This window comes from Vidua macroura, unplaced genomic scaffold (assembly GCF_024509145.1).
Source record: "Vidua macroura isolate BioBank_ID:100142 unplaced genomic scaffold, ASM2450914v1 whyUn_scaffold_135, whole genome shotgun sequence".
Classification (NCBI taxonomy): domain Eukaryota; kingdom Metazoa; phylum Chordata; class Aves; order Passeriformes; family Viduidae; genus Vidua; species Vidua macroura.
The window spans coordinates 59055-82939 of NW_026530552.1; the positions used below are offsets into that span (position 1 = coordinate 59055).

General features: G+C 57.4%; 3 protein-coding genes across 4 annotated transcripts in view; 1 reads left to right on the top strand and 2 right to left on the bottom strand.

The window, feature by feature from the left end:
- Positions 1 to 1190: 1190 nt before the first annotated feature.
- On the bottom strand, positions 1191 to 17888 carry PBK (PDZ binding kinase). The gene is made up of 8 exons (XM_053969205.1): positions 17819 to 17888; positions 16252 to 16328; positions 12295 to 12385; positions 10772 to 10914; positions 7704 to 7873; positions 5433 to 5562; positions 2988 to 3161; positions 1191 to 1423 (listed from the first exon to the last, which is right to left on the bottom strand). The coding sequence occupies exons 2-8, from the start codon at positions 16298 to 16300 to the stop codon at positions 1191 to 1193; spliced, it is 990 nt and encodes a 329-aa protein (XP_053825180.1). The 5' UTR covers positions 16301 to 16328; positions 17819 to 17888.
- Positions 17889 to 21726: 3838 nt separating this feature from the next.
- Positions 21727 to 22978, top strand: LOC128802649 (uncharacterized). Its single transcript, XM_053969206.1, has 3 exons — positions 21727 to 22188; positions 22264 to 22410; positions 22556 to 22978. The coding sequence occupies exons 1-3, from the start codon at positions 21727 to 21729 to the stop codon at positions 22862 to 22864; spliced, it is 918 nt and encodes a 305-aa protein (XP_053825181.1). The 3' UTR covers positions 22865 to 22978.
- Positions 22979 to 23119: 141 nt separating this feature from the next.
- The window catches only part of SCARA5 (scavenger receptor class A member 5), a 42198-nt gene continuing 41432 nt past the window's right edge, over positions 23120 to 23885 (bottom strand). For both annotated transcript variants that reach the window (XM_053969213.1, XM_053969212.1), the window contains one exon: positions 23120 to 23344. In XM_053969213.1, the coding sequence (XP_053825188.1) occupies positions 23208 to 23344 (137 nt within the window). In that variant the 3' untranslated portion in view covers positions 23120 to 23207. The remainder of the gene's footprint in view (positions 23345 to 23885) is intronic.

Sequence of the window (23885 nt, forward strand, 5' to 3'; positions counted from 1 at the left end):
AATCCCAGCTCCATGATCCCAGCCCCGTTTTCCCAGGGGATCCCCGCTCGGTGATCCCAGCCCTGTTTTCCCGGTGATCCCTGCTCGGTGATCCCAGCTCGATTTTCCCGGGAGATCCCAGCTCCGTGATCCCAGCCCTGTTTTCCTGGGAAGTCCCAGTTCTGTGATCCCAGCTCTGTTTTCTCAGGATCCCAGCCCCGTTTTCCCAGGAATTCCAGCCCCGTTTTCCCGGTGATCCCGGCTCGGTGATCCCAGCCCCGTTTTCCCGGTGATCCCAGCCCCGTTTTCCCGGTGATCCCAGCCCCGTTTTCCCGGTGATCCCGGCTCGGTGATCCCTGGGAAATCCCAGCTCGGTGATCCCAGCCCCGTTTTCCTGGTGATCCCGGCTCGGTGATCCCAGCCCCGTTTTCCCGGTGATCCCGGCTCGGTGATCCCAGCTCTGTTTTCCCAGGATCCCAGCCCTGTTTTCCCAGTGATCCCGGCTCGGTGATCCCAGCCCTGTTTTCCCGGTGATCCCGGCTCGGTGATCCCTGGGAAATCCCAGCTCTGTGATCCCAGCCCTGTTTTCCCGGTGATCCCAGCTCGGTGCTCCCAGCCCCGTTTTCCCGGTGATCCCAGCTCGGTGATCCCAGCCCCGTTTTCCTGGGGATCCCCGCTCGGTGATCCCAGCCCCATTTTCCCGGGAATCCCTGCTCGGTGATCCCAGCCCCGTTTTCCTGGTGATCCCGGCTCGGTGATCCCAGCCCCGTTTTCCCGGTGATCCCCGCTCGGTGATCCCAGCCCCGTTTTCCTGGTGATCCCAGCCCCGTTTTCCCGGTGATCCCGGCTCGGTGATCCCAGCCCCGTTTTCCCGGTGATCCCCGCTCGGTGATCCCAGCCCCGTTTTCCCGGTGATCCCAGCCCCGTTTTCCCGGTGATCCCGGCTCGGTGATCCCAGCCCCATTTTCCCGGTGATCCCGGCTCGGTGATCCCTGGGAAATCCCAGCTCTGTGATCCCAGCCCCGTTTTCCCGGTGATCCCAGCTCTGTGATCCCAGCCCCGTTTTCCCGGGAATCCCCGCTCGGTGATCCCAGCCCCGTTTTCCCAGGAAATTCCAGCTCCATGATCCCAGCCCCGTTTTCCCGGTGATCCCGGCTCGGTGATCCCAGCCCCGTTTTCCCGGTGATCCCGGCTCGGTGATCCGCCGGGGCTCAGGGCCGCTGCCGGCTCTCCAGGGCGCGGACGATGCGCGCGGCCGGCGGGCGCTGCCGGGGCGGGGCGGCGGTGCAGGCGCAGAACAGCTCCCGCACCGCGGCCTGCGCCGGATCCAGCGCCGCCGCCGGCAGCGCCGGCCGCGAGCCCAGCGCCGCGCGGAACGCCGCCTCGTCCCACGAGTCCTCCGACAGGGAATCCTCGTCCTCGTCATCATCATCATCGTCACCGTCTGGAACGACGGCGGGAGAGAGCGGGTGTGGGGAGAGGATCCCGGGAATGCCGGCCCCGATCCCAGCCCAGCACGTCCCAAAGTTCCCTGGAATCCCTTCCCAAGATCCCAAAACCCCAAGATTCCAAGATCTGTAGATCCCAAAATCCCAAGATCCCAAGACTCCAAGACTCCAAGATCCCAAGACTCCAAAATCCTGAAATCCCAACCCTCTGGAATGGAAGTGGGAGAGAGCCGGTGTGGGGAGAGGATCCCAGGAACACCGGCCCCGATCCCCGCCCGGCACGTCCCAAAGTTCCCTGGAATCCTCTGGGAATTCTGGCCCAGCCCCTCCCCTCGCTCCCAGCTGGGAATTCCTTCCCAAGATCCCAAAATCCCAAGATCCTGAGACTACAAGATCCTGAAATCCCAAGATCCCACAATCCCAAGCCTCCAAGATCCTGAAATTCCAAGATTCCCAGATCCCAACCGTCTGGAATGGCAGCAGGGTGTAGCCATTTGGAGTGGATCCCAGGAACACCGGCCCCGATCCCTGCCCGGCATGTCCCGATGTTCCTGGGAATCCTCTGGGAATTCTGGCCCAGCCCCTTCACTCCCTCCCAGCTGGGAATTCCTTCCCAAGATCCCAAAATCCCCAAATCCCGACCCTCTGGCAGTGGGAGCCGTTCCCTGTCCTGGCATTCCAGGCCCTTTTCCCAAATCCCTCTCCAGCTCTCCTGGATTGGATCCATCCCCATCCCGACTTGAGAAGGAATTTTGGGATCCAGGGGCTTCACTGGGAATTCGGGACTCCAGGAAGTTTCTCCCTTCCCTTTTCCATCCCCAAATTCCATAAAAATCCCTCGGGATGGATCCTGAGTGTCCTCGATCCCAGAATCCCGGAATGGTTTGGGTGGGATCCATGGATCTCCAATCCCATCCCATTCCAATCGTGCTCCAATCCCAATCCCAGGCTGCTCCAACCTTTCCTGGGACACCCCCCGGGATTCCCTGGGAATTCCAGCCCCGCCGGGAATCCCTTCCCAGGACCCCACCCCCCCTTTCCCAGCGGGAATCCCATTCCCGTCCCTCCCTCCCTTTCCCAAAAACCCGAATCCCTTCCCGGCCGTTCTCTGCGGGGTTTTCCCGGCATTCCCGAGGGGGATTCCCGACATTCCCAGGGGGCTTTTCCCGGCATTCCTGAGGGGGATTCCCTGGCATTCCCAGGGGGGATTCCCGGCATTCCCGGGGGGTTTTCCCGGCATTCCCAGGGGGTTTTCCCAGCATTCCCGGGGGGTTTTCCCAGCATTCCTGAGGGGCATTCCCAGGGGGTTTTCCTGGCATTCCCAGGGGTGATTCCCGGCATTCCCAGGGGGAATTCCCAGCATTCCCAGGGGGTTTTCCCAGCATTCCCAGGGGGGTTTTCCCAGCATTCCTGAGGGGCATTCCCGGGGGGTTTTCCCGGCGTTCCCGGGGGGTTTTCCCGGCATTTCCTGCGGGTTTTCCCGGCATTCCCAGGGGGTTTTCCCAGCATTCCCGGGGGGTTTTCCCGGCGTTCCCGGGGGGAATTCCCGGCGTTCCATACCTGGGGAGCCGCTGGGCGCCGGGGGCAGGTGGGGCACGCTCAGGGCCAGCATCTCCCAGAGCGTGAGGCCGAAGGCGAAGACGTCGGCGCGGTCGGAGATGGCCCCGGGCGGGGGCAGCGCCTCGGGCGGCAGCCACGGCTCCGTGCCCACGTAGCGCAGGGAGCCGTCCGCCACTGCCGCCGCGCCGACGGGAACCGGCAGCGGGGAACGGCGACGGGAAACGCCGACGGGAAACCCCGACGGGAAACGGCGACGGGAAACCCCGACGGGAAACGGCGACGGGAAACGGCGACGGGAAACGGCGACGGGAAACGGCGACGGGAAACGGCGACGGGAAACGGCGACGGGAACCGGCAACGGGAATTGGCAACGGGAGTCAACGACGGGAATCGGCAACGGGAATCGGCAACAGGAATCGGCAACGGGAAACGGCAACGGGAACCGGCAACGGGAAACGCCAACGGGAATCGGCGACGGGAACCGGCAACGGGAAACCCCAACGGGAAACGGCAACGGGAAACGGCAACGGGAAACGCCAACGGGAATCGGCGACGGGAATCGGCGACGGGAATCGGCAACGGGAAACGGCGACGGGAATCGGCGACGGGAATCAACGACGGGAATCGGCGACGGGAAACGGCAACGGGAATTGGCAACGGGAAACGGCGACGGGAATCGGCGACGGGAATCAACGACGGGAATCGGCGACGGGAAACGGCAACGGGAATAGGCAACGGGAACCGGCAATGGGAATCAACGACGGGAATCGGCGACGGGAAACGGCAACGGGAAACGGCGACGGGAATCGGCGATGGGAATCAATGGGAAACGACGGGAGTCGATGGGAAACAGGAACATGGGAAAATGGCAAAAATGGGAATGGGAATGGGGAATGGGAATGGGAATGGAGTTGGGGATGGGAATGGGGTTGGGGATGGGAAATGGGATGGGAACGGGGACAGGAATGGGAATGGGGATGGGAACAGGAATGGGAACGGGGATGGGGATGGGAATAGGGATGGGGAATGGGAATGGGAATGGGGATAGGGATGGGGATGGAAATGGGAATGGGGAATGGGAATGCGGTTGGGGATGGGAATGGGAACGGGGATGGAAATGGAATGGGGAATGGGAATGGGGAATGGGAATGCGGTTGGGGATGGGAATGGGAATGGGGATGGGAACGGGGATGGAAATGGAATGGGGAATGGGAATGGGGAATGGGAACGGGGATGGGGACGGGAATGGGAATGGGGTTGGGGGTGGGAATGGGGTTGGGGATGAGGATGGGAATGGGAAATGGGAATGGGAACGGGGATGGAAATGGGAACGGGGAATGGGAACACGGATGGGAACGGGGATTGGAATGGGACTGGGGACAGGAATGGGAACAGGAGTGGGAACGGGAATGGAAATGGGAGTGGAGACGGGAATGGGAATGGGAATGGGAATGGGGTCGCTCACTGCCACGGGATTGGGATCAGGAATGGGATCACTCATTGCAATGGGATCGGGATTGGGAGAGGGATCCGGAATGGGAATGGGATCGCTTACTGCAATGGGACTGGGAATAGGATTGGGAGTGGGAATGAGAATGGGGTCGCTCACTGCCACAGGATTGGGATCGAGAGTGGGAACAGGAATGGAATTGTGCAGTGCAATGGGATCGGGATCGGGAGTGGGAATGGAATTGCCCACTGCAATGGGATTGGGATTAGGAAAGGGATCGGATTGGGAATGGAATTTGGAATGGGATCGCCCACTGCAACAGGAACAGGATCAGGAGTGGGAATGGGATCAGGAATGGGAATGGGATTGGGAGTGGGAATGGGATTGCTCACTGCAACGGGATCAGGAGTGGGAATGGGATCGGGATTGGGAATGGGATCACCCACTGCAACGGGAATGGGATTAGATCGGGAATGGGATCAGGAGTGGGACTGGGATCGCTTCCTGCAATGGGATTAGGATTGGGAATGGGATTGGGAATAGGATTGGATTGGGAATGGGCTTGGATTGGGAACGGGATTCAGAAAGGGATCGGAATTGGGAATGGGATCCATGGGAATGGGAAGGGGATCCATGGGAATGGGATCCATGGGAATGGGAAGGGGATCCATGGGAATGGGATCCATGGGAATGGGAAGGAGATCCATGGAAATGGGAAGGGGATCCTTGGGAAGGGGACCCATGGGAATGGGATCCTTGGGATTGGGATCCATGGGAATGGGAAGGGGATCCTTGGGGATGGGAATGGGATCCATGGGAATGGGAAGGGGATCCATGGGAATGGGATCCTTGAGAAGGGGATCCTTGGGATTGGGAATGGGATCCATGGGAATGGGATCCTTGGGAAAAGGAATGGGATCCATGGGAATGGGATCCTTGGGAAGGGGACCCAAGGGACGGGACCCCCCCATTCCCGGGAATTCCGGGGGCCGCACCGGTCAGGTTCTCATCCAGGGGCAGGGAGACGCCGACGTCGCAGATCTTGACGGCCTCGAAGGCGCCGCGGACGACGACGTTGGGGGATTTGATGTCGCCGTGGAGCAGCCGCTGCTCCGTGTGCAGGTACTGCCCCGGGAACGCCGGGAACGCCGGGAAGGCCGGGAAGGAGAGCCGCCGGTCGGATCGGGGCAGCCGGGGAGGGGAAATCCCGGATCCAGCCTCGACACGGCCGGGAATCCGTGGATTGGGGGGATCTCAGGGATCGGCCCAGTCCTGCGACCTTTCCTTGGGCGTTCCCAGGGATTCTCTGGGAATTCCGGCCCAGCCGGGAATTCCGGCCCAAATCCCACCCCAGGCTCCCCTTTCCAGGGAATTCCCTCCATTCCCGGCTCTGCCAACCCAGGATTGGATCCATCCCCATCCCGACTCCTCCTGGAGAAGGAATTTTGGGAACTCCCTGGGAATTTGGGACTCCAGGAAGGGTCTCCCTTCCCTTTTCCATCCCCAAATTCCATAAAAATCCCTCGGGATGGATCCTGAGTGTCCTTGATCCCAGAATCCCGGAATGGTTTGTGTGGGATCCATGGATCTTCAATCCCATCCCATTCCAACCCCAATCCCAGAGCGCTCCAACCTTTCCTGGGACACTCCCAGGGATCCTCTGGGAATTCCAGCCCAGCCGGGAATTCCTTCCCAGGATCCCACCCATCCCCATCCCCATCCCTATCCCAACCCCCCCAGCAGCTGGGAAGCCGCCCTGGCTCCCCTTTTTCCCAGAATCCCGAGGATCTCCCAGAATCCCAGGGTTTTCCCAGAATCCCGGGGTTCTCCTGGAATCTCGGGGTTTTCCCAGAATCCCGGTGTTCCCCCACGCTCCCGGTGCTCTCCCGCAATCCCGGGATTCTCCCAGAATCCTGGAATTCTCCCAGAATCCCAGAGTTCTCCCACAATCCCACCCAGTGCTCTCCCACAATCCCGGTGCTCTCCCACAATCCCGATGTTCTCCTGCGCTCCCGGTTCTCTCCCACAATCCCAGGGTTTTCCCAGAATCCCAGTCTTCTCCCGCAATCCTGGCATTCTCCCGCAATCCCGGGGTTTTCCCGCAATCCTGGAATTCTCCCAGATTCCCGGTGTTTCTCGTGCAATCCCGGTGCTCTCCCAGAATCCGGGTGCTCTCCCGCAATCCCAGTGTTTCTCCCGCAATCCCGGTGTTTTCCCGGGGTTTGTCCCGGTGCTATCCCAACGTTCTCTCGCACTTCCGGTGCTCTCCCAGAATCCTGGAATTCTCCCGCACTCCCGGTGTTTCTCCCGCAATCCTGGGGTTCTCCCAGAATTCTGGAATTCTCCCAGATTCCCGGTGCTCTCCCGCAATCCCGGGGTTCTCCCAGAATCCCGATGCTCTCCGGCACTCCCAGGATTTTCCCGCAATCCCGGTGCTCTCCCCCACTCCCGGTGTTTCTCCTGCAATCCCGGTGTTCTCCCGGGGTTCTCCCGGTGCTGTCCCGCAGTCCCGGTGCTCTCCCGCACTTCCCAGGATTTTCCCGCAATCCTGGGGTTCTCCCGGGGTTTGTCCCAGTGCTCTCCCGCAATCCCGGGATTCTCCCACAATCCTGGTGTTCTCCCACAGTCCTGGGGTTCTCCCAGAATCCCAGGGTTTTCCCGCAATCCCGGTGCTCTCCTGCACTCCTGGTGCTCTCCTGCAATCCCAGGATTCTCCCAGAATCCTGGAATTCTCCCAGAATCCCAGTGCTCTCCAGCACTCCCAGTGCTCTCCCGCAGTCCCAGGGTTTTCCCGCAATCCCGGGGTTCTCCCAGTGCTGTCCCGGCACTGTCCCGCACTCCCAGAATTCTCCCGCAATCCCGGGGTTCTCCCGCACTCCCAGGGTTTTCCCGCAATCCTGGTGCTCTCCCGGGGTTCTCCCGGTGCTCTCCCGCACTCCCGGGGTTCTCCCAGAATCCTGGAATTCTCCCAGATTCCCGGTGCTCTCCCGGGGTTCTCCCGGTGCTCTCCCGGGGTTCTCCCAGGGTTCTCCCGGTGCTCTCCCGGGGTTCTCCTGGGGTTCTCCCGGGGTTTTCCCGGTGCTCTCCCGGGGTTTTCCCGGTGCTCTCCCGGGGTTCTCCCGGTGCTCTCCCGGGGTTCTCCCGGTGCTCTCCCGGGGTTCTCCCAGGGTTCTCCCGGTGCTCTCCCAGTGTTCTCCCGCACTCCCAGGGTTTCCCCGCAATCCCGGGGTTCTCCCGGCGCTGTCCCGGCGCTCCGGGGGCGGTACCTGGAGGCCCCTGGCGACGCTCAGCGCCACGTGCAGGATGGTGTGGGCGGGGAAGGCGCCCAGGCCGCGCTCCCGGCGCTCCTCGATCAGCTCGTGCAGGGATCGCTCCCCCCCGAACTCCATGGCCAGGCACAGGCTCCCGTCCGCAGCCTCCGCCAGCGCCCGGTACCCTGGGAACGGCGGCGGCGGGAAGCGTCGGAATGGGAGACGTGGGAATGGGGACAGGAGATGTGGGAATGGGAGCCGTGGGAATGGGAATGGGAGATGTGGGAATGGGAGCCGTGGGAATGGGAATGGGATGAGATCCATGGGAATGGGAGCCATGGGAATGGGAATGGGATGAGATCCATGGGAATGGGAGCCGTGGGAATGGGAATGGGAGACGTGGGAATGGGAGACGTGGGAGCCGTGGGAATGGGATCCGTGGGAATGGGAATGGGAGCCGTGGGAATGGGAATGGGGACAGGAGATCCGGGAATGGGAGATGTGGAAATGGGAGCCGTGGGAATGGGGACAGGAAATGTGGGAATGGGAACCGTGGGAATGGGAATGGGATGAGATCCATGGGAATGGGAGCCGTGGGAATGGGAGACGTGGGAATGGGAGCCGTGGGAATGGGAATGGGATGGGAGCCATGGGAATGGGAGCCGTGGGAATGGGATGAGATCCGTGGGAATGGGGACAGGAGATATGGGAATGGGAATGGGATGGGAGCCATGGGAATGGGAGATGTGGGAATGGGAATGGGATGGGAGCCATGGGAATGGGAGCCGTGGGAATGGGAATGGGATGGGAGATCCGGGAATGGGAGATGTGGGAATGGGAGCCGTGGGAATGGGAATGGGAGCCATGGGAATGAGAGACGTGGGAATGGGAGCCATGGGAGCCGTGGGAATGGGGACAGGAGATGTGGGAATGGGGATGGGAGCCATGGGAATGGGAGATGTGGGAATGGGAGACGTGGGAGACGTGGGAATGGGGATGGGATCCTTGGGAATGGGAGCCGTGGGAATGGGAATGGGATGAGATCCATGGGAATGGGAGCCATGGGAATGGGATCTGTGGGAATGGGAATGGGAGACGCAGGAATGGGAGCCATGGGAATGGGAGATGTGGGAATGGGGACAGGAGACGTGGGAATGGTATCCATGGAAATGGGAATGGGATGAGATCCATGGGAATGGGATCCATGGGAGCCGTGGGAATGGGAATGGCAATGGGATGAGATCCATGGGAATGGGAGCCGTGGGAATGGGAGATGTGGGAATGGGAGCCATGGGAGCCGTGGGAATGGGATCCGTGGGAATGGGAATGGGAGCCATGGGAATGGAATCCATGGGAATGGGGATGGGATCCTTGGGAATGGGAGCCGTGGGAATGGGAATGGCAATGGGATGAGATCCATGGGAATGGGAGACGTGGGAATGGGAATGGCAATGGGATCCATGGGAATGGGAGCTGTGGGAATGGGAATGGGAGACGTGGGAATGGGAATGGGAGACGTGGGAATGGGAGCCGTGGGAATGGGAATGGGAGATGTGGGAATGGGAGCCGTGGGAATGGGAATGGGATGAGATCCATGGGAATGGGAGCCGTGGGAATGGGAATGGGAGACGTGGGAATGGGAATGGGAGACGTGGGAATGGGAGACGTGGGAGCCGTGGGTATGGGATCCGTGGGAGCTGTGGGAATGGGGATGGGATGAGATCCATGAGAATGGGAACCCTGGGAGACATGGGAATGGGAGCCATGGGAATGGGAATGGCAATGGGATGAGCTCCATGGGATGGGATCCATGGGAATGGGATCCGTGGGAATGGGATCCATGGGAATGGGGGAGCAGCCGCAATCATGGAACGCTCCGGGTGGGATTCATGGATTCCAATCCCATCCCAATCCAACCCTGGCCCCTCCCACGATCCCAGGGAGCTCCAGATCCATCCTTGGACGCTCCCAGGGATCCGGGAGCAGCCCCGGCTTCCCTGGGAATTCCAGAGGCACTGGGAGGTCTGGAATTCCCCGATCCCAAATCCCCCTCATCTCCCTCTGGAATTGGCCCCATCCCCTCCATTCCCAACAAATCCAACCCCTCCATTCCCAATGGATCCAATCCCATTCCCAACAAATCCAACCCCTCCATTCCCAATGGATCCAATCCCATTCCCAGAACATCCAACCCCTCCACTCCCAACCCCTCCATTCCCAATGGATCCATCCCCATTCCTGTGGATCCATCCTCATTCCCATGTATCCAACCCCTCCATTCCCAAATGAATCCATCCCCATTCCCAATGGATCCAGCCCCTCCATTCCCAACCCTTCCATTCCCTAATGAATCCATCCCCATTCCCATGGATCCCATTCCCATCCCCACGGATCCAATCTCTCCATTCCCAATGGATCCAGCCCCATTCCCAGCGGATCCAATCTCTCCATTCCCAACGGATCCAGCCCCTCCATTCCCAACGGATCCAATCTCTCCATTCCCAATGGATCCAGCCCCATTCCCAGCGGATCCAATCTCTCCATTCCCAACGGATCCAACCCCTCCATTCCCAACCCTTCCATTCCCTAATGAATCCATCCCCATTCCCAATGGATCCATCCCCATCCCCACGGATCCAATCTCTCCATTCCCAGCGGATCCCGCCCCTCCATCCCGACGGATCCCGCCCCTCCGTTCCCAGCAGATCCAATCTCTCCATTCCCAATGGATCCAGCCCCATTCCCATGGATCCAACCCCATTCCCAATGGATCCATCCCCATCCCCACAGATCCAATCTCTCCATTCCCAACGGATCCAACCCTTTCCCATGGATCCAGCCCCTCCATCCCCACGGATCCAATCTCTCCATTCCCAATGGATCCAGCCCCTCCATCCCCACGGATCCCGCCCCTCCGTTCCTGGCGAATCCAATTTCTCCATTCCCATGGATCCAGCCCCTCCGTTCCCACGGATCCCGCCCCTCCGTTCCCGGCGAATCCAATCTCTCCATTCCCATGGATCCAGCCCCTCCCTCCCCCCGGATCCCGCCCCTCCGTTCCCGGCGAATTCCCACCCACCCACCCACGATGTTGGGGTGCCGCAGGTTCCGGAGCGTCCGCGCCTCCTCCCGGAGCCTCCGCTGGAAGAGGCTCCGCTGGCTCCGCGAGCAGCCGGAGTTGATTTTCTTCACGGCCCACGGAGAGCGGGACAATCCCCGCGGAGACCTGGCCGGGGAGTGGGAGGAGAACCTCGGGAATTCCCACGGAATTCCCACCGGGAACAGCCGGGGCTGGCGCGGGATTCCTGAGGAATCTGGGGGAGGGATCCGACCCCCGCCGCGGGACGGGAATGATCCGAATCCCCCCCCCCCCCCCCCCCGGGGAATTCTCGGGGAATTTTTATCCGTTCCCGTTTCCAGGTGGAGGGAAGGAATGGAGATCAAATCCTTGGAATTCCCAGGAATGGAACCCAAATCCCTGGAATTCCAGCCGGGAAAGGGTTGTCCCAAAATAATGGAGCCCAAAATCCCGGAATTCCCAGGAATGGAGCCCAAATCCCAGAATTCCAGCTGGGAAAGGCGTTTAATCCCAAAATAATGGAGCCCAAAATCCCCGAAGTCCCAGGAATGGAGCCCAAATCCCTGGAATTCCAGCTGGGAAAGGGTTGTCCCAAAATAATGGAGCCCAAAATCCTGAAATTCCCAGGAATGGAGCCCAAATCCCAGAATTCCAGCCAGGGAGAAGATTATCCCAAAATAACGGGGCCCAAAATCCAGGAATTCCCAGGAATGGAGCCCAAATCCCGGAATTCCAGCTGGGACAGGGTTATCCCAAAATAACAGAGCCCAAAATCCCAGAAGGGAGATTGTTATCCCAAAATAACTCAGCCCAATTCCCAGAGTTCCCAGGAATGGAGCCCAAAATCCTGGAATTCCCAGGAATGGAACCCAAATCCATGGAATTCCACCCAGGAAAGGGCTGTCCCAAAATAATGGAGCCCAAAATCCCGGAATTCCCAGGAATGGAACCAAAATTCCCAGAATTCCAGCTGAGAAAGGGTTTTAATCCCAAAATAATGGAGCCCAGATCCTGGAATTCCCAGGAATGGAACCCAAATCCCGAAATTCCAGCCGGGAAAGGGATATCCCAAAATATCGGAGCCTAAAATCCCGAAATTCCCAGGAATGGAGCTGAAATTCCCAGAATTCCAGCTGGGACAGGGTTATCCCAAAATAATGGAGCCCAAATCCTGGAATTCCAGCTGGGACAGGGTTATCCCAAAATAACAGAGCCCAAATCCCTGGAATTCTCAGGAATGGAGCCCAAATCCATGGAATTCCCAGGAATGGAGCCCAAATCCCGGAATTCCAGCCAGGACAGGGATATCCCAAAATAATGGAGCCCAAATCCCTGGAATTCCCAGGAATGGAGCCCAAATCCCGGAATTCCAGCCGGGACAGGCTTATCCCAAAACACCAGGCTCCTTCCTGGCTCCCCAAATCCCTCCCTTGGCTCCCCAAATCCCAGATCCCTGCCCCGGCTCCGCATCCACGGGGAGGAAAGCCGGGATCCTCTGTGGGATTTCCCGGGATAACGATTCCCAACCTTTTCATCAGGTAGACGCTGACGCCGGTGCCGAATCCCAACTTCTGCATGAAGGGAGAGGCCGGGATGGTCACGGACACGGGGCCGGGCTCTGCGGGGAAAATTCCCGGTGATCCCGCGGGAAATCCCGCTGGGAGCGGAGAATCCCGCTGGGATCGGGAGATCCCGGATCTGCTCCTCGGGGATCAGCGACGGAGCGGGAGGGAACGGCCTCGAGCTTCCGGGGGAAGTTCAGTTGGATTTGGGGAACGATTCCCGCCTGGAATTTCCAGCCCTGGAGTCCTCATTCCCGCTGGGATTTAAATCCCGGCGGATTCCGGGGTCACGGATCCTCGGCGGAGCCGGGAGTGGTTGGAATTCCCAAAATATCCCAGGGTTCCCACGGGATGCTCCGAGCCCAATCCCGAGTCAGATTTTTAGGAAAGCTCCTCCCAACCCTTCCCTTTGTTTTCCCAAATTCCAGCTCCGTTCCCTGGGTGGGAAAATAAATCCCAAAAATCCCATAAAGCACCGGGGGGGCTCGTTCCCGAAAAAACAGAGATCCCGCAGATCCAGCCCCAAATCCTGAGGGGAATTCCGGGCAGCACGAGGAGCTGGGATGGGAAATGGGAATGGGAATGGGAAATGGGGAATGGGGATGAGAAATGGGAAATGGGGAACGGGAAATGGGGAATGGGGATGGGAAATGGGGAATGGGGATGAGAAATGGGAAATGGGAAAGGGAATGGGAACAGGAATGGGAACAGGGATGGGAAATGGGGATGGGAACGGGGATGGGAAATGAGAAATGGGAACGGGAAATGGGAATGGGGAACGGGAAATGGGAACAGGAAATGGGAACGGGAATGGGAAAGGGAAATGGGGATGGGAAATGGGGATGAGAAATGGGAACGGGAATGGGAAATGAGAAATGGGGATGGGAAATGGAAACAGGGATGGGAATGGGGATGGGAAATGGGAACGGGGATGGGAAATGGGAAATGGGGATTGGGAATGGGGATGGGAAATGGGGAACGGGAAATGGGAATGGGAAATGGGGATGGGAAGTAGGAACATGGATGGGAAATGGGGAATGGGGATTGGGGAACGGGAAATGGGAATGGGGATGGGAAATGGGGATGGGAAATGGAAACAGGGATGGGAAATGGGGATGGGGAACAGGGATGGGAAATGGGGATTGGGAAATGGGATAGGAACGGGAATAGGAATGGGAACGGAAATGGGGATGGGGATGGGAAATGGAAATGGGAACAGGGATGGGAAATGGGAACGGGAACGGGAGATGGGAACAGGGATGGGAAATGGGGATTGGGAAATGGGATAGGAGTGGGAATAGGAATGGGAAATGGGGATGGGAACAGGAATTGGGAACGGAGATGGGAAATGGGGATGGGAACGGGAATGGGAAATGGGAATGGGGAATGGGAACTGGGCTTGGGAAATGGGGATGGGAAATGGAAATGGGAACAGGGATGGGAAATGGGAAATGGGGATGGGAAATGGGGAATGGGGATGAGAAATGGGAAATGGGGATGGAAAATGGGAAATGGGAACAAGGATGGGGAATGGGAATAGGGAATGGGAACTGGAATGGGAAATGGGGATGGGAACGGGAATGGGGATGGGAAATGGGAACGGGAAATGAGAAATGGGGATGGGAAATGGGAAATGGGGATGGAAAATGGGAAATGGAATGGGAATGGGAATGGGGACGGGAAATGGGGAAATGGGAATGGGGATGGGAAATGGGGAACAGCGATTGGGAAAGGGGACGGGAATGGGAAACAGGGATGGGAAACGGGAACAGGAATGGGGATGGGAAATGGGAAATGGGGATGGGAACAGGGATGGGAAACCGATCCCAGGGATTTCCCACTGGGATGTGCTCAGGGATAAAACTGGGAGGAGGAGGAGGAGGAGGAGGAGGAGGAGGAGGAGGAGGAAGGGGGAGGCACTGGCAGTTTTCCCGGGAATCTGCGGGATTGTCCCAGGGAAGGTCGGCCAGGGCTTGGAGCAGCCTCTGGAATTCATCCCCGGGATCCTTCCAAGGCCCTTCCCATTCGTGATCCCGGGTTTGGGATGAGGGCGTTCCCCTGGAACAGCCCCTGGGGTCCCGGCGGTCCCCTTGGGAACATCCCGATCCTTTTGGGAACATCCCGGGATCAAACATTCCCATCCCCTTGGGAACATCCCGATCCTTTTGGGAACATCCCGGGATCAAACATTCCCATCCCCTTGGGAACATCCCGATCCTTTTGGGAACATCCCGGGATCAAACATTCCCATCCCCTTGGGAACATCCCGATCCTTTTGGGAACATCCCAGGATCAAACATCCCAATCCTTTTGGAGCCATCGCGATCCCTTCGGGACCATCCCAGTCCCTTTGGGAACATTTTGGGATCAAACATCCCGATCCCTCTGGGATCATTCCAGGATCAAACATCCCGACCCCTTTGGGCCCATCCCCATCCCCTTGGGGCCGTTTTGGGGTCAAACGTCCCGATCCCTTTGGCCCATCGTGATCCCTTTGGGATCATCCCGATCCCTTTGGGACCATTTTGGGGTCAAACATCCCGATCTCTTCGGGACCATCCCAATCCCCTTGGGATCATCCCGATCCCCGTGGGCCCATCCCAGAGGATCATTCCATCCCTTTGAGCCCATCCCGATCCCATTGGACCCATCCTGATCCCACTGGGAACATCCCGATCCCCTTGGGCCCATCCCGATCCCACTGGGAATATCCCAGAGGATCATTCCATCCCTTTGGGAACAATCCTGGATCAAACATCCCAATCCCTTTGGGACCATTTTGGGGTCAAACATCCCGATCTCTTTGGGATCATCCCAGAGGATCATTCCATCCCTCTGGGATCATCCTGATCCCATTGGGCCCATCCCGATCCCATTGGGAACATCCCAATTCCCTTGGGCCCATCCCGATCCCTTTGGGCCCATCCCGATCCCTTTGGGCCCATCCCGATGCCCTTGGACCCATCCCGATCCCTTTGGGAATATCCCCATCCCATTGGGCCCATCCCGATCCCTTTGGGAACAATCCTGGATCAAACATCCCAATCCCCTTGGGCCCATCCCGAGCCCTTGGGAACATCCCGATCCCCTTGGGAACAATCCAGGATCAAACATCCCGATCCCTTTGGGACCATTTTGGGGTCAAACATCCCGATCCCTTTGGGATCATCCCAGAGGATCATTCCATCCCCTTGGGCCCATCCCGATCCCTTTGGGCCCATCCCGATCCCTTGGGATCATCCCCATCCCCTTGGGCCCATCCCAGAGGAGTATTCCAACCCCTTGGGCCCATCCCGATCCCTTTGGGAACAATCCTGGATCAAACATCCCGATCCCCTTGGGATCATCCCCATCCCTTTGGGCCCATCCCAGAGGATCATTCCATCCCTCTGGGATCATCCTGATCCCATTGGGCCCATCCCGATCCCATTGGGCCCATCCCGATCCCTTTGGGACCGTTTTGGGGTCAAACATCCCGATCTCTTTGGGATCATCTCAGAGGATCATTCCATCCCTCTGGGATCATCCCAATCCCATTGGGCCCATCCCGATCCCTTTGGGATCATCCCGATCCCTTTGGGCCCATCCCAGAGGATCATTCCATCCCTCTGGGAACATCCTGATCCCACTGGGACCATTTTGGGGTCAAACATCCCGATCCCTTTGGGCCATCCCAGAGGATCATTCCATCCCTCTGGGATCATCCCGATCCCACTGGGCCCATCCCGATCCCACTGGGATCACCCGATCCCCTTGGGATCATCCCTATCCCTTTGGGAACAATCCTGGATCAAACATCCCGATCCCTTTGGGCCCATCCCGATCCCTTTGTGCTCATCCCGATCCCCTTGGGCCCATCCCGATCCCACTGGGATCACCCGATCCCTCTGGGATCCTCCCGGGCCCGTCCCGGGCTCCTCACCCTCTTTGTCCCGGCGGGACGAGGCCGTCGGGGACTGGAAGGCGTCCATGGAGCCGATCCCGATCCCGATCCCGATCCTGCGGGGCACCAGGGGACGTGGAGGGACCCCAATGGCACCGGGGGGGAGGATTTGGGAATTGGGGGAAAATTTGGGAATTTGGGGGGGGGGCTGGATTTGGGAATTGGGGGAAAATTTGGGAATTTGGGGGGGGGGGGCTGGATTTGGGAATTGGGGGAAATATTGGGAATTGAGGGGAGTTGGATTTGGGAACTGGGGGAAAATTTGGGAACTGGGAAATCCTGCATTTGGGAATTGGAGAAATTCAGGATCTGGGAATTGGGGAAATCCCGGATTTGGGAATTGGGGAAAATTTTGGGAATTGAGGGGAGGTGGATTTGGGAATTGGGGGAAATATTGGGAATTTGGGGGAGATAGATTTGGGAATTTGGGGGGAGGCCTGGATTTGGGAATTGGGGGAAATTTTGGGGAGATGGATTTGGGGATTGGGGGAAATTTTGGGAACTGGGGTCTGGATTTGGGAATTGGGGGGAAATTTTGGGATTTGGGGGTCTGGATTTGGGGATTGGGGGAAATTTTGGGAACTGGGGGAGCTGGATTTGGGGATTGGGGGAAATTTTGGGAATTGGGGGTCTGGATTTGGGAATTGGGGGAAATTTGGGAATTTGGGGGGGCTGGATTTGGGAATTGGGGGAAATTTTGGGAATTGGGGGGGTCTGGATTTGGGAATTGGGGGAAATTTTGGGAATTGGGGGGGGCTGGATTTGGGAATTGAGGGAAAATTTGGGAATAGAGGGGAGTTGGATTTAGGAATTGGGGGAAATTTTGGGAATTGGGGGTGTTGGATTTGGGGAAATTTTGGGAATTGAGGGGAGTTGGATTTGGGAATTGGAGAAATCCTGGATTTGGGAATTGGGGGGGTTGGATTTGGGAATTGGGGGAAATTTTGGGAATTGGGGGGGCCTGGGAATTGGAGAAATCCTGAATTTGGGAATTGACGGAAATTTTGGGAACTGGGGGTAGCTGGATTTGGGAACTGGGGGAAATTTTGGGAATTGGGGGGAGGTGGATTTGGGAATTGGGGAAATTTTGGGAATTGGGGAAACTCCAAATTTGGGAATTGGAGAAATTCAGGATTTGGGAATTGGGGGGGGTCCCAGATTTGGCAATTGGGAAACCCCGGATTTGGGAATTACGGGGGCCTGGATTTGGGAACTGGGGGGTCTCGGATTTGGGAATTTGGGGGGGGGGTCCCGTGATTTGGGAGGTCCCAGATTCGGGAATTTTTGGAAGTTCCGGACGGGAGGGATCCCAAACTGGAGGATGGAGGGGATCCCAGGGAATCCCAGCTCGGGGGGGGAGCAAATCCCAAACCAGGGAATGGGGCAGTCCCAGATGCGGGAATTGGGGGGGGATCCCCAAAATCCGGGATCCGGGACGGCCCCAGGCGGGGGGATCCCAGCCCGGGGATGGGATTTGGGAATTGGGGGGGGGGGGTCCCGGGATTTGGGGACCCCGGCGGTTCCCAGGAAGAGCCCCCGGTCCCACCTCGCTCCGGGATCCTCTTCCCGCTGCCGATCCCGGGGAATTCCGGGATCCTCTTCCCGCTCCGGAATTCCGGGATCCTCTTCCCGCTGCCGATCCCGGGGACCTCCGGGATCCTCTTCCCGATCGGGAATTCCGGGATCCTTTTCCCGCTCCCGCTGCCGATCCCGGGGACCTCCGGGATCCTCTTCCCGCTGCCGATCCCGGGGAATTCCGGGATCCTTTTCCCGCCCGGGGAATTCCGGGATCCTTTTCCAGGTGCCGATCGCAGGGAACTCCGGGATCCTTTTCCCTCTCGGGAACTCCGGGATCCTTTTCCCTCTCGGGAACTCCGGGATCCTTTTCCCTCTCGGGAATTCCGGGATCCTTTTCCCGCTCCCGCTGCCGATCCCAGGGAACTCCGGGATCCTTTTCCCTCTCGGGAATTCCGGGATCCTTTTCCAGGTGCCGATCCCAGGGAACTCCGGGATCCTTTTCCCACCCAGGGAACTCCGGGATCCTTTTCCCACCCGGGGAATTCCGGGATCCTTTTCCCGCCTTTTCCGGCCGTTTTCGGGCGCCGCGTTCGAATCCCGCGCGCGCGCGCGCTCTGGCCGGCCCCGCCCCTTCCATGGGCGTGGCCCCGCACCATATATGGCAATGGGGGCGTGGCCCCCGGCCAAAACGCGGGAGGGGTGACGTCAGCTGTGAGCTCAGCGTGGGGGCGTGGCCATGGCGGGGTGGGCGTGGCTTGGGGCGGTTTTGGGGCGGCCCCAAAAGCAGCGAGGGGGATTTGGGGCGCTCTGGGGGCTCCGGGGGGCCCCGAGGACTTTGGGGGGGGGGGGGGGGCGCTGTGGGGTCACTGGGACCCCACAAAGGCCATGAAGTCCCGAAAAACCCCATAAAGCCCGAAAAACCCGCGAAACCCCCACAAACCCCACGGACCCCACTGAAACCCCCATAAACCCCAAAAATCCCACGAATCCCCATAACCGCCACAAATCCCATAAACCGCACAGACCCCATTGAAACCCCCATCAACCCCAAAAATCCCACGAATCCCCATAAACCCCACAAATCCCACGGACCCCAAAGACCCCATAAACCCCATAAATCCCACAACTCCCATAAACCCCACAGACCCCATTGAAACCCCCATAAACCCCACAAATCCCATAAACCCCACAGACCCCATTGAAACCCCCATAAACCTCCATAAACCCCAAAAATCCCACGAATCCCCATAAACCCCACAAACCCCACAAACCCCATAGACCCCATAAACCCCACAAATCCCATAGAACCCATAAACCCTATAAATCCCCATAAACCCCGTAAACCCTATAAAAGCCCATAAAGCCCATAAATCCCAAAAATCCCATAAATCCCATAAACCCTATACACCCCCAAACACCCCATAAACCCCATAGACCCCATAAACCCCACAAATCCTATAAAACCCCATAAACCCCATAAACCCCATAAATCCTATAGAACCCATAAAGCCCACAAATCCTATAAACCCCATAGACCCTATAAAACTTCATAAACCCAAACACCCCATAAATCCCATAGACCCCATAGACTCCATAAACCCCAAAAACACCATAGACTCTATAAACCCTATTAAAACCCCATAAACCCCCAAACCCCATAAACCCCATAAACCCCATTAAAACCCCATCAACCCTATAGACCCCATAAACACCATAAACCCCATTAAAACTGCACAAACCCCCTTAAAATCCAAAACCCTCATAAAACCCCACAAGTCCTATAAATCCCATAAACCCCCAAAACCCCATTGAAACCCCATAAAACCCCATAAATCCCATAAACCCCATAAATCCCATAAACCCCATAGACCCTATAAACCCCATAGACCCCATAAACCCTCCAAACCCCATAAATCCCCATAAACCCCATAAACCCCATTAAAACCCCATAAACCCTATAGACCCCATAAACACCATTGACCCCATAAAACCCCATAAACCCCATTAAAACTGCACAAACCCCCTTAAAATCCAAAACCCTCATAAAACCCCACAAGTCCTATAAATCCCATAAACCCCATAAATCCCATAAACCCCCAAAACCCCATTGAAACCCCATAAAAGCCCATAAACCCCACAAAAGCCCATAAACCCCACAGACCCCATAGACCCCATAAACACCATAAACCCCATTAAAACTGCACAAACCCCCTTGAAATCCAAAACCCTCATAAAACCCCACAAGTCCTATAAATCCCATAAACCCCATAATCCCCATAAACCCCCAAAACCCCATAAATCCCCATAAATCCCATAAACCCCATAAAAACCCCATAAAACGCCAAAACCCCCATAAAAGCCTATAAACCCCACAAACCCCCTTAAAATCCAAAACCTTCATAAAACCCCACAAATCCCATAAATCACATAAACCCCATAAATCCCATAAGCCCTATGAAAACCCCGTAAACCACACAAACCCCATAAACCCCATAGACCCCATAGACCCCATAGACCCTATAAACCCCATTGACCCCATAAACCCCATAGACCCCATAGACCCTATAGACCCCATAAACCCCATAAAATCCCATAGACCCCACAAATCCAATAAACCCCATAAACCCCATAAATCCCATAAATCCCATAAAACACCATAAATCCCATAGAACCCCATAAATCCCCATAAACCCCATAAACCCCGCAAACCCCATAAATCCCATAAAATCCCATAGACCCCATAAACTCCATAAATCCCATAAACCCCACGGATCCATTAACCCCATAAACTCCATAAAATTCCTTAAACCCCATAAATCCCATAGACCCCATAAATCCCCTCAAACCCCAGAAACCCCACAAATCCCATAAACCCCATCAATCCCCCAAACCCCAAAAACCTCATAAACCCCATAAACCCCATAAACCCCATAAAATTCCTTAAACCCCATAAATCCCATAGACCCCACAAATCCCCATAAACCCCCACAGATCCCACGAACCCCCTAAACCCCGTAAATTCCCCCAAACCCCATAAATACCATATACCCCCCTAAATCCCATTAACCCCATTAAAACCCAAAACCCACATAAATCCCATAGACCCCATAGACGCCATAAACCCCGCAAACCCCATAAATCCCATAAAACCCCATAAAACCCCATAAAACCCCATAAAACCCCATAAACCCCACCCGGAGAAGAACAAATCCTTTATTTCTCTGGGAACGATCCCATTCCCTGACCCTTGGGGTGGGTTTGGGGTTTCCCCTTTGGGATTTTCCCCTTTGGGGTGGGTTTGGGGTTTCCAGTTTGGGGTGGATTTGGGGTTTCCCCTTTGGGGTGGGTTTGGGGTTTCCCCTTTGGGATTTTCCCCTTTGGGGTGGGTTTGGGGTTTCCAGTTTGGGGTGGATTTGGGGTTTCCCCTTTGGGGTGGGTTTGGGGTTTCCCCTTTGGGATGGATTTGGGATTTCCCTTTGGAGCCAGTCCCTATTTTTTGGGGTCAGTCCCTATTTTTGGGGTCAGTCCCTTTTGGGGTCAGTCCCTTTTAGGGTGGATTTGGGGTTTCCCTTTCGGGGTCGGTCCCATTGGGGTGGATTTGGGATCAGTCCCTGTTTTTGGGTGGCTTTGGGGTCGGTCCCTATTTTTGGGGTCAGTCCCTATTTTTGGGGTCAGTCCCTGCTTCTGGGGTGGCTTTGGGGTCAGTCCGTATTTTGGGGTCAGTCCCTATTTTGGGGTCAGTCCCTATTTTTGGGGTCAGTCCCTTTTAGGGTGGATTTGGGGTTTCCGTTTCGGGGTCAGTCCCATTGGGGTGGATTTGGGATCAGTCCCTGGTTTTCGGTGGCTTTGGGGTCAGTCCCTATTTTTGGGGTGGCTTTGGGGTCAGTCCCTATTTTGGGGCCAGACCCTGTTTTGGGGTCAGTCCCTGTTTTTGGGATGGATTTGGGGTCAGTCCCTATTTTGGGGCCAGACCCTATTTTGGGGCCAGACCCTGTTTTGGGGTCAGTCCCTGTTTTTGGGGTCAGTCCCTGTTTTGGGGTGGCTTTGGGGTCAGTCCCTATTTTGGGGTCAGTCCATGTTTTGGGGTCAGTCCCTGTTTTTGGGGTCAGTCCCTGTTTTGGGGTCAGTCCATGTTTTGGGGTCGGTCCCTGTTTTGGGGTCAGTCCCTGTTTTTGGGGTCAGTCCCAGTTTTGGGGTCAGCCCCTGTTTTGGGGTCAGTCCCTGTTTTTGGGGTCAGTCCCTGTTTTGGGGCCAGCCCCTGTTTTGGAGTCAGTCCCTTTTGGGGTCAGTCCCTGTTTTGGGGTCAGCCCCTGTTGTGGGGTCAGTCCCTGTTTTGGGGTCAGTCCCTGTTTTTGGGGTCAGTCCCAGTTTTGGGGTCAGTCCCTGTTTTTGGGGTCAGTCCCTTTTGGGGTCAGTCCCTGTTTTGGGGTCAGTCCCTGTTTTGGGGTCAGTCCCTTTTGGGGTCAGTCCCAGTTTTGGGGTCAGCCCCTGTTTTGGGGTCAGTCCCTGTTTTGGGGTCAGTCCCTTTTGGGGTCAGTCCCTGTTTTGGGGTCAGTCCCTGTTTTGGGGTCAGTCCCTTTTGGGGTCAGTCCCAGTTTTGGGGTCAGCCCCTGTTTTGGGGTCAGTCCCTGTTTTGGGGTCAGTCCCCATTTTAGGGTCAGTCCCTGTTTTTGGGGTCAGTCCCGTTTTAGGGTCAGTCCCTGCTTTGGGGTCAGTCCCGTTTTAGGGTCGGTCCCTGTGTGTTTTGGGGTCAGTCCCGTTTTAGGGTCAGCCCTGTGTGTTTTGGGGTCAGCCCTGTGTGTTTTGGGGTCAGTCCCGTTTTAGGGTCAGCCCTGTGTGTTTTGGGGTCAGTCCCTGTTTTTGGGGTGTCTTTGGGGTCAGCCCTGTGTGTTTTGGGGTCAGTCCCTGTTTTGGGGTCAGTCCCGTTTTAGGGTTGGTCCCTGTGTGTTTTGGGGTCAGTCCCTGTTTTGGGGTCAGTCCCGTTTTAGGGTCGGTCCCTGTTTTTGGGGTGTCTTTGGGGTCAGCCCTGTGTGTTTTGGGGTCAGTCCCTGTTTTGGGGTCAGTCCCGTTTTAGGGTCGGTCCCTATTTTGGGGTCAGTCCCTGTTTTTGGGGTGTCTTTGGGGTCAGCCCTGTGTGTTTTGGGGTCAGTCCCTGTTTTGGGGTCAGTCCCGTTTTAGGGTCGGTCCCTGTTTTGGGGGTCAGTCCCTGTTTTGGGGTCAGTCCCGTTTTAGGGTCGGTCCCTGTTTTTGGGGTCAGTCCCTGTTTTGGGGTCAGTCCCGTTTTAGGGTCGGTCCCTGTTTTGGGGGTCAGTCCCTGTTTTGGGGTCAGTCCCGTTTTAGGGTCGGTCCCTGTTTTTGGGGTCAGTCCCTGTTTTGGGGTCAGTCCCGTTTTAGGGTCAGCCCTGTGTGTTTTGGGGTCAGTCCATCCGGCAGCGCACGCCGGCGTCCTCGGCGTGGCCGCAGTTGGTGCGGCCCCATCCCGAGAAGCCGCAGAGCTCCAGGGACTCCTCGGAGCCCGAGCAGGAGACGTCGTCCATCCAGATCTTCCCGGAGCCTGCGGACACACGGACACCGCGGAATTCCGGGATCCCAAAGGGAGGGAATTCCGGGATCCCACACGGACACCGCGGAGTTCCGGGATCCCAAAGGGAGGGAATTCCATGGGATCCCGCACGGACACCGCGGGGTTCCGGGATCCCAAAGGGATGGAATTCCGGGATCCCACATGGACACCGCGGAATTCCGGGATCCCAAAGGGAGGGAATTCCATGGGATCCCGCACGGACACAGCGGAGTTCCGGGATCCCAAAGGGATGGAATTCCGGGATCCCACACGGACACCGCCGGGTTCCAGGATCCCAAAGGAATGGAATTCCGGGATCCCACACGGACACCGCGGGGTTCCGGGATCCCAAAGGGAGGGAATTCCGGGATCCCACACGGACACCGCGGGGTTCCGGGATCCCAAAGGGATGGAATTCTGGGATCCCACACGGACACCGCGGAGTTCCGGGATCCCAAAGGGAGGGAATTCCGGGATCCCGCACGGACACCGCGGAGTTCCGGGATCCCAAAGGGAGGGAATTCCGGGATCC

Excerpts from the sequence above, each read along its gene's own strand:
- PBK (XM_053969205.1), bottom strand. The coding sequence starts at position 16,300 with ATGGACGCCTTCCAGTCCCCGACGGCCTCGTCCCGCCGGGACAAAGAG. Across the intron at positions 3,162-5,432 it reads CCTGGATGAGAACCTGACCG|TGGCGGACGGCTCCCTGCGC; the intron begins GTGCGGCCCCCG and ends GCGCGGCGGCAG. Across the intron at positions 1,424-2,987 it reads GGCGCCCAGCGGCTCCCCAG|ACGGTGACGATGATGATGAT; the intron begins GTATGGAACGCC and ends CCGTCGTTCCAG.
- LOC128802649 (XM_053969206.1), top strand. The coding sequence starts at position 21,727 with ATGGATTTGGGGTCAGTCCCTATTTTGGGGCCAGACCCTATTTTGGGG. Across the intron at positions 22,189-22,263 it reads AGTCCCTGTTTTTGGGGTCA|TTTTGGGGTCAGCCCCTGTT; the intron begins GTCCCTTTTGGG and ends GGTCAGTCCCAG. Across the intron at positions 22,411-22,555 it reads GGGTCAGCCCCTGTTTTGGG|GGTCAGCCCTGTGTGTTTTG; the intron begins GTCAGTCCCTGT and ends GTCCCGTTTTAG.